Here is an 8,564-nt window from a genome sequence, read left to right on the forward strand (position 1 = left end):
TTGCAGTTCTTAGTAGTCCTGCCTTCTGCATAATTACCTCACAAGCATCAATTTCAAGCTTTGCAACATCCACATACTTCTCAAAGTTCTTACTCACTACACCTAACGCTCCAATTTCTACCAGGACAATGACGACATTCTTTACCAACCACACTTTAATAATTATTTCATCCAGGAGAAGCTGATATTTCTCAATTTTACCCATCTCCTCTTTAAATCAATACTTGTATCCTCTTTTTTGGCCTTGCTTAGGATGATGATATCAGGCCTTCTTGCATTGATCGTCTGTTCGCATTGAATGTTTAAGTCCCAGTGAACCTTATAATTCTAATGTGACTCTGATGCAAGATGTGATGATGATGACGTGTATGATGATGATAATTCTTCTTCTTCTTCTTCTTCTTCTTCTTCTTCTTCTTCTTCTTCTTCTTCTTCTTCTTCTTCTTCTTCTAACCTTAGGCCTAAACAAAAGTTTTTAGGCCTAAGGTTAGCTTTTATGAATGTTTAGGATACTTTCTGTACCGGTAAAACAATGACCTGTGACCTGTGAGAGAACTGGTGACGACTCACAAAATTAAAACTGGACTGTGAATAAAATTAAAACTCGACTGTAAAAATTACAACTGGACTGTGACTCTCCTGGGCCATCGCAATAATGCATTTTTTACTACTTTGAATAATACTGGCCGGGAATCCTCAAACCTCTTAGTTTTTGATACCGGGGGAGTTTGGAGTTTTATTTCCTCGGTTTTCTCAGAACGTATCGTGCCTGGGCTGGTCTGGTTAGTCTATAAATAATAAGGAAAAATGAAAAACTTGACATGCGTAGTCTAGCGATGACCTAATCACCCTGCCAGCAGATTCTTTCTTAACTCGACGAGAAAGAAAGGACTCTGCAGAAATCGTGTTAAGTCTTTATTGAGTATGCACAAGCCGTTGCTTGGAGACAGTTTCAAACCCAGGCCAATTCTCGATCGCACTCCTAGACGCCGTATTGATTTTCGTACTAAACCAGTTTGACCGAAGTGACTAGCCCAGAAACTTGGGCTGCGGCGACTTAGGGACAGTGCCTACTAACCCTTAAGGATCTTATTTGCTTTTTATTTCGCATGTATTAGGACACACCCTGCGAGCAGAGCCTCTCTAAAACTCACCAGAGGGTGAGCAAGGGAGGCTCTGTAGAAATCGTGTGAAGTCTATTTAAGGACGGTGCCTACTATTGTTATTGCGCATACGCTCTGCGCATCTCGAGATACTCGGGTTTCCTATCGGTGATGCTTACTAATACAGTGATATTTTTGGGCGGCTTAAAACTATCCGGAGAAAGTATATCTTATAGTAAGTACTGTTGGTATCCAAAAAGAAAATTGGGGGTACCTGAGCACGCTTACATACGTTGTACTAAAATAGAGCTTTCGAGCGCTTTTCTTTACTTGCTCCTCAATATGATCGTTCTAAGTTAGACTAAATTCGTGATGTTCTCATTAACAAAAACTCACTGCTTCTGTCCTTTTACACGAAAAAATGTCACTTTGTTTGAACACGTGCTCTTGGGTCTTTTGGTGTCTCGTGTCGAGTCTGTTGAAGTAATAGCGCCTTCTTCGAATTTTCACTCGGTCCACCAGAGTTTTATGGAGTAGCTTCAGTAGATTTGAAGAATTTTCTTACACAGAGCACCTCATAATCACCTCCTTTTTCCCGCCGACATTTCAGCTTATACATATATGTAGACAATTTTTTTTAATGCAATGCCCAGATGAACAAAGTGGAAGCGCCAGATCTCGGGAGATCTAACCAGCAAATAATTTGTAGATTAAAAACAAAATAATAATGCAAGGCTGGTTGTACGGCTGTGAGGATATATATATTTTTTGATTTACCAATATTACGTCAGGCACGGCCTGACTTCTTCAGGGAGTTAAGTGATTTGGCGTTACAATTTTAGAAAGTCAGATATAAGCCACAAGAAAACTTCATGTCTGAAATACACAACTGGGTTTACAATATTTCACGTACACGAAATAAAAATACCGCTGACCAAACTGGAGTGTTTACGACTCTGTGGTGCCAGTCTTCTAGACTGATTCCCCGGTTCGGATACCGAAGAGTAAATCTTGACATCTTCTCCAAGACCCCGCCTACCGGGACAGTTTTGAACGTCGCATGTAGGGTTTTGTCCCGCTAATGTCCCCGCTTTCCCCGGGTGGGTAGCCTCCTACGCAGACACTCTTAGGGCTTCCTCACGCCTTCCTCCGTCACGAGCGTCTGCTGAAACGAGCCACACATTCCTTTCTCTTTGTGAAGTAACTATCATCTGGAAATCACGTGCGGGTTACATGGGAACCAATCGGTGCTGTGTAGATTGCTCCCCTGGGAGCGTCAATGCGTCAAATCCTTCACAGACTTTGGATGAATTATGAAAGAGACGAAACTTTTTACAAAATATTCCTCAGAAATGTTAATTTTGTTTCCTCGATGGGGTATGCATTTGCACTGTCGCGAGTCAAAATGCGAGTGCTTAGCAAGGGTATGGTGTCGTTTCATCTAAAATTGAAAGCACCGTGGAAATATATATATACGAATGCAAACCTTAAAGTATTGCGCGTGTATTTAAACTGCACGAGAACCATTACCTTCAAGTGCAATGAACGCAGCTAGGACAGTAGCGAAAAAAGAGCTTTTAAGCCTGAAATTTTCAGTCTGCTTTTGCCGATGATCGTCTCTAAAAAGTGATTTAGTGTGTGCGAAGCAATCGTTAGTACTCAGTGTTTCTTCGATTAGAAAAAGCAGATCAACCGAAGGACTACAAGAAATAGGTTATTCAAACGAAACGACTCCACTGAAATAGCGCGGAAAGAAATGAAAATACGCTATCAATATCAAGCGAACGCCGGGAATAGGTTTGAATCGCACGGGAGCAAAATGTTTCAACCATACGAATTCTACCGTACTCATTCTGTGGAGAGCCGCAAAAATATCTAAGCCAAAGCATGAAATTTATACGCTCCAGTTTCTCTTTGATAAGAATTTAAGTCATATATTTTAAATGCCCAACACACGAAGCCCATCTTCTTGCAGTGACCGTAAGCAAGATTTTTCCGGGTCTAAAGTGTCTGGAATCTGGAAGTCCGTTGCGATTGGTTTACGTAAATTCCGGCTTGTTTCAGCAGACGCTCGTGGGGGAGGAACGAAAGACGAAGCCCTAAGAATGGTGTCTGCGTGGGAGGCTACCGGATGGGGGACTTACGTTGACCGGTGCGCTGCATAACTTAGCGCGTGTTCCGTGCATACGGCAACAGCTACTGAAATTTAAATTGACAAAATCAGAATAGGCCATTTCCGAGTTGCTGTTTGTCTCGTTTTCGAAGTGAGTCTTGGTGCTCAACTATTGTAAGGGAAATGAGTTTGATTTGCATAGGAATACGCAACTCAGTCCCATTTGAATGGTTGTGCACCAGGACTCGCTTTGAAACTGAGGCATACAAATAATACAGCAACTCGGAAATGGGCTATTTATCGCTCGGGAAAAACTGTGCTATCCGACGTCAAGTCAATTGTTTGCAATTGACTGGGCCAAAAAACTATTTGGAGGATTTTGTGGCAACTCTTTTGTCAACAAACTTAGTGGCGCCAAAACTGGGTTGCCAGTGAGCAGCGGTTCTAACCTAACTTGGTTTGCTTTGGCTGTTATTTGTGCATTTTCTAACTATTTTAAGACGGATTCAGTCTACTATTTTCGAATCAAGTGTAAGAAGACGTCAAAACTGTATTGATAATTTATTTATTTGTATTAACTTCGCGAAAAACAGATTTTGTTGGCGTCCTTTTGACAGGGTAGATCGACAACAACGTCGTTTACGCGAAGAAAGGCACCGGTGAAAGGGCAAAGGATTGACAGGATAGCACAGTTTTGACTGCCACGCGCTTTGCGGGTTCCGTATGCACGGTTGTCGTCGTGCGATTGGATTACTGTCGATGAAGGCTGTCCACGTACGATATAACGGTGAAGGAATACAATGGAAAAAGCCAATATTTCGAAAGGCAGTGCCTTTGTAAAAGTCTGTCTTAGCCCCACTTCCCCACTCATGGTGTCGTCATAAATCCTCTGGTGTCGTCACTGTAAAAACGAGAACCCTATGTCATTGTCCTTCTAAATTTAGATCTAGATCACGTGCTCGAAGGCCGAGCTCTTTCGACAGAAAGTCAGCCATCAATTTGCAACGAATACCTTTCAATATGAATAGGTTATTTGGACGAGGAAAACCTAAGGAACCGCCACCGAACCTTACGGATGCCATCTCAAACGTAAGAAATATTGTTGTTGCATTTAGATTGGATTTTAAAGCAGCACTACCAACGTTGACAACATCCGAATCTCTCTGAGTATCAAATCGAGTTTGTTTATGTATCTTTTAGAGTTTCTTTTTGATTTCCAGGTTGACAGTAGAGGTGAATCGATAGAGAAAAAAATAGGAAAACTTGATGCCGACCTCATGAAATATAAGGATCAAATGAAGAAAATGAGAGATGGACCTTCAAAGGTGACGATAAGTCTTACTGTTTGTTACATACTTAAGCTTAAATTGAACTTCTTTCTGTAATCTCCTTTTAGTATCCTCAGTCCTTGCTGTCGTGAACTTTTTCATATTTATCGGATGATAATTTGACCCATGTCCTTTAAGAATTGTGAGTTGTTCTCATGTGCAATATATGTAATGTCTTTCTTTCGTATACAGTGAGAATCTGCAGTTTGGACAATTTTCCCCATCCCATAATGCAATACGTTTTGGGGGACCATAAAAACAATACAAGTTAATTACTCTTGGGACTGTATCATGCCTCAGTGAACTGGATATCCATTGTTTTACTGCAAATAACCCCTCAAAATGAACTGTACACTGTATCATGAGATATTATTCATCAATAAAATAATGATTTTCTCAGTTTCTGAGCCAGACAAAAGCAGTCCTTTTATGTTTAATTATACAACAAATGGTACCATTCACCCAATCTATTCATCCAATCTAATCTTTTTTCAAAGTTATTCTTTGAAAAATGGACTCAAGCTTATTTATTCCAAATTTCACTCAAAGTTATGTTATTACCTCTACTAATACTAGTAACACTGTAACTGTTTTGCAGAATATGATCAAGCAGAGAGCTCTTAGAGTGCTCAAACAGAAACGACAGTAAGTTCTTTGTTTCCAGTAATAGGCAGCTCCCGCAAGTGCACACAGAACAAGCCAGTTTTGCATTCTCATCATTCAACTTGTGCAGTTGTGTAATTGAGGCAAATTGTGGGGGGGGGGGGGGGGGGGGGCTATTGCATTCTACAATGTAACTTTCTCAAGACTTTTATTGTAATGTTAGCTGAGAATAATGGGTCTGTGTAATAATGTGCTCACAGCCTACGTGTAATCATGTATCATTACGGTCATTTATGGCTTGAAATTTTGTTTGGCTATTCGACAAGTTTTCTCTAGCAGTACACTGTACATCTTATATCTGTCTTGAACAGCCATCAGCTGTGGCATGTGGTTCAGGAGATTTTTGTTTACAATAATTTACATTCCTCAGCACATATTTGGCTAAAATCAGAAAACCATTGTTAGCATTAAACCAAAAGGGTTGTTGATCTTTTCTCTTGTAATTCCATTACAACTTAATGCTTTACTCTTGTTTGTAAACAGCTTGTCCATTGTAGTTGTTGTCATTGTTATTGTAATTGTTCACGGAAGTGGATGTAAATATACACCTCTTTCACCGACACTGAGGTGAATAATAATGTTAATCATCAATTTGGCTTGTGTGGTATACGTAAAAAAATATATACAGTACCGCTTAGAAATATGTTAACTGCGCATGCGCAGTTTACACACACTTATATTTATAGGCACATGTGTATATTCATTCACATATGATTTCGTATAATTATATGTACATGCGCATCTGAGTTTCCTTTGTAATGCCGTACCATAAATTTCCTTTGTGTTTCATTGCTGTGTAAAACAAAGAACTTTTGGATCTGAAAAAAGCCACGAGCCAATAACAGAAAATTTACATACTGCAAAAGTGATGATGTTACAAACCGGCAAGTCGCTTTACATCGCGAATTTATTGGGTAACAAGCAGAAGTAAATCAATGTTTATGAATCAAAAGGGAAAGGAAAATGTTTTTTAAGTTTGGCATTTAAATGTGTGTATCATTTAGCGAATAGCCAAGCGAATATTCACAAATACACTTCCCAAAATGTTTATTAACTTTTAAGTGCGATGGAAAACAATTGCGTCGGCCTGTAATCGACCACATCAATCAATAACTTTACTTTGCTTCGAATTTCAAATAACAATGATGCTAATATCTCCTAAGAAATGATGGAAACAACACAGTGTTAGATTGTGAAAACTGCTCTGTTTAACTTATTTGATGTAACCTTCAAAGTGTACACTCTGGGAATCGCACGTGATATGTTCGTATACATGTGATCTTCATTTATATGATGACATGTTTTTGGTAACCACAGTCAACAACAGCGAAACAATAAGCTAGCTAATGAGGCAGACACGTATATCGGTATACGCATATACACATACATTTATATATGCGGACTGTTATAGGCACATACATATGTACGTGTATAAATATACGCGTTTTTTGGTTAACATATTTCTGAGCGGTACTGTAACAATAATCGTTGTTATTGTTATTGTTTTTGTATGTACCACACACCCTGAGTAACAAACAGACCAAGGCTACGGGGAAACAATATTGTTCTATTTTAATTTTCTAGTATTCCAGAAACGTTTAGAGTCAGAGAACCAGTCAGTCTCTGTACATTTTCCAAAGTGTACACCTGGAGCTGTGGGCATTAGTTTTGGTCTTCAGCTTTGTGAGGTTTGACCCTAGACGGGCCTGTGTTCAAATAACACTGTTTAAATAATAAATTTACTTGTAGGTATGAAAATCAACTAGAAAATCTGAGGCAGCAGTCATTTAACATGGAGCAAGCAAATTATGCAACACAAACACTAAAAGATACCAAAACGACAGTAAGTGTAGATTTTATTATTTGAAGGACCATTATAATATTATGCATAACCATTTTACGTCATTGATTTTTGTTAGCTATTATAATATCACCTTGCAACCAAATTTCAATCGCAAAAGGTTCATACATGCATTATTGTTGTTACAAGATACACGTATATTCCAGAAACAGAGCCTGAGTCGCCATAGTATGCTTTCGGTTCAACCTTGCTGAGCTGCATCGTTGCTGTACTTGCGACGACGATTATTATTATTATCATTATTATTATTACCATATTTATCTGTGTATAAGTTGATCCTGTGTATAAGTCGACCCCCATTAATATTTTTTCATGGCAAAAAAAGCAATTTCTTAATTTCTTTGTTAAATGTTCATAAGATACTAATCTTTTATTCTTTGATTCTGGAACTGTGGATACACAAAAAAATCAGGGCCTCAAGTGCTAAATAGTTTTGTGCTTCAGCAGTTGTTGTATATGCGGACATTTTGTCCTTGGGTTTCGAAAAAGTCCTCAGAAAATCGAACATGCAACCTCAAACTAACCTGTTTCGCTGTTCAGGGATAAAGGGCTTTAGATGGTAAGCATAACATCACAGAAGCTGGAGTCAGTCTTTGAAAATGCAATGCGAAGTGTGCAAGGTTTAATTGGTCCTTGATTTTATCTCACATGACAAAGAAAGCAATAAACTCATAAACCAAACACTACGAACATTGCAAAAGCATTTAAATCAGCCAGGTTTGTATACAGAATAAAAAACAATCATTACCAACCAGCATTTTCAGGCAATGCGAGTGATGATGCTTGCACGCAAACATGAGGTATTGTGCCAGGTTACTAAGCAGTTTAACAATGGTGTTTATTTGAAGAAACAGAAATGCCTTTTTGAGCTTTCCACCTTTGGCAACCGAAAATTTCCAGTGTCTATTTCACATTTGTGCCAGTGAGTATCTTCAACAAAAGTCTTTTGTTGCCAGATGAAAAGCCAACCTTTTCCACTGCGTTTTGTACCAGTCAAAGTGAAGCTTCAACATTCCCCCCCCCCCCCCCTCCCTGCCCGGGCAACCCCCCGGGCATTTGAATTCTTGGAAATATTATTTTTTGTTCAAATGCCCCCCTCCCCAGGCTAAAAAGCTGTTCAGATGTCTCAGCATAGGTCCATTTCAGGTGATCAAATGCCCCCACCTCCGGGAAAATTACCAGATTTTTATAAACTGAATGCATTGGTTTTATGGAGTTTCATTTAACGACACTTAAATACATTCCAGTATTCATAAATACACCTGGTCAGGAAGGGGGGATGTTGAAGCTTCAATTTGACTGGTACATTAATGCAAGACAACAAGACAACAAGACAACATTATCATGTTTTTTGAATAAATTATTTAGCTGGAACTTGGCTCTAAATCTTTGACCTGTGTATAAGTCAAGGGCGATTTTTGGAGCTTCTTTTGAGGCCATAAGAGGTTAACTTATACACAGGTAAATACGGTATTATTATTATTATTATTATTATT

At 38.9% G+C, this 8,564-nt stretch overlaps 1 protein-coding gene across 1 annotated transcript in view; it reads left to right on the forward strand.

Moving 5' to 3' along the window:
* Positions 1-4,147: 4,147 nt before the first annotated feature.
* LOC138013359 (charged multivesicular body protein 5-like) overlaps positions 4,148-8,564 on the forward strand; it is an 8,840-nt gene continuing 4,423 nt past the window's right edge. The window contains exons 1-4 of the mRNA XM_068860408.1: positions 4,148-4,305; positions 4,437-4,541; positions 5,143-5,189; positions 6,957-7,050. Coding sequence (XP_068716509.1) covers positions 4,237-4,305; positions 4,437-4,541; positions 5,143-5,189; positions 6,957-7,050 — 315 coding nt within the window. The 5' untranslated portion in view covers positions 4,148-4,236. The remainder of the gene's footprint in view (positions 4,306-4,436; positions 4,542-5,142; positions 5,190-6,956; positions 7,051-8,564) is intronic.

This window comes from Montipora foliosa, chromosome 8 (assembly GCF_036669935.1).
Source record: "Montipora foliosa isolate CH-2021 chromosome 8, ASM3666993v2, whole genome shotgun sequence".
NCBI classification, from domain to species: domain Eukaryota; kingdom Metazoa; phylum Cnidaria; class Anthozoa; order Scleractinia; family Acroporidae; genus Montipora; species Montipora foliosa.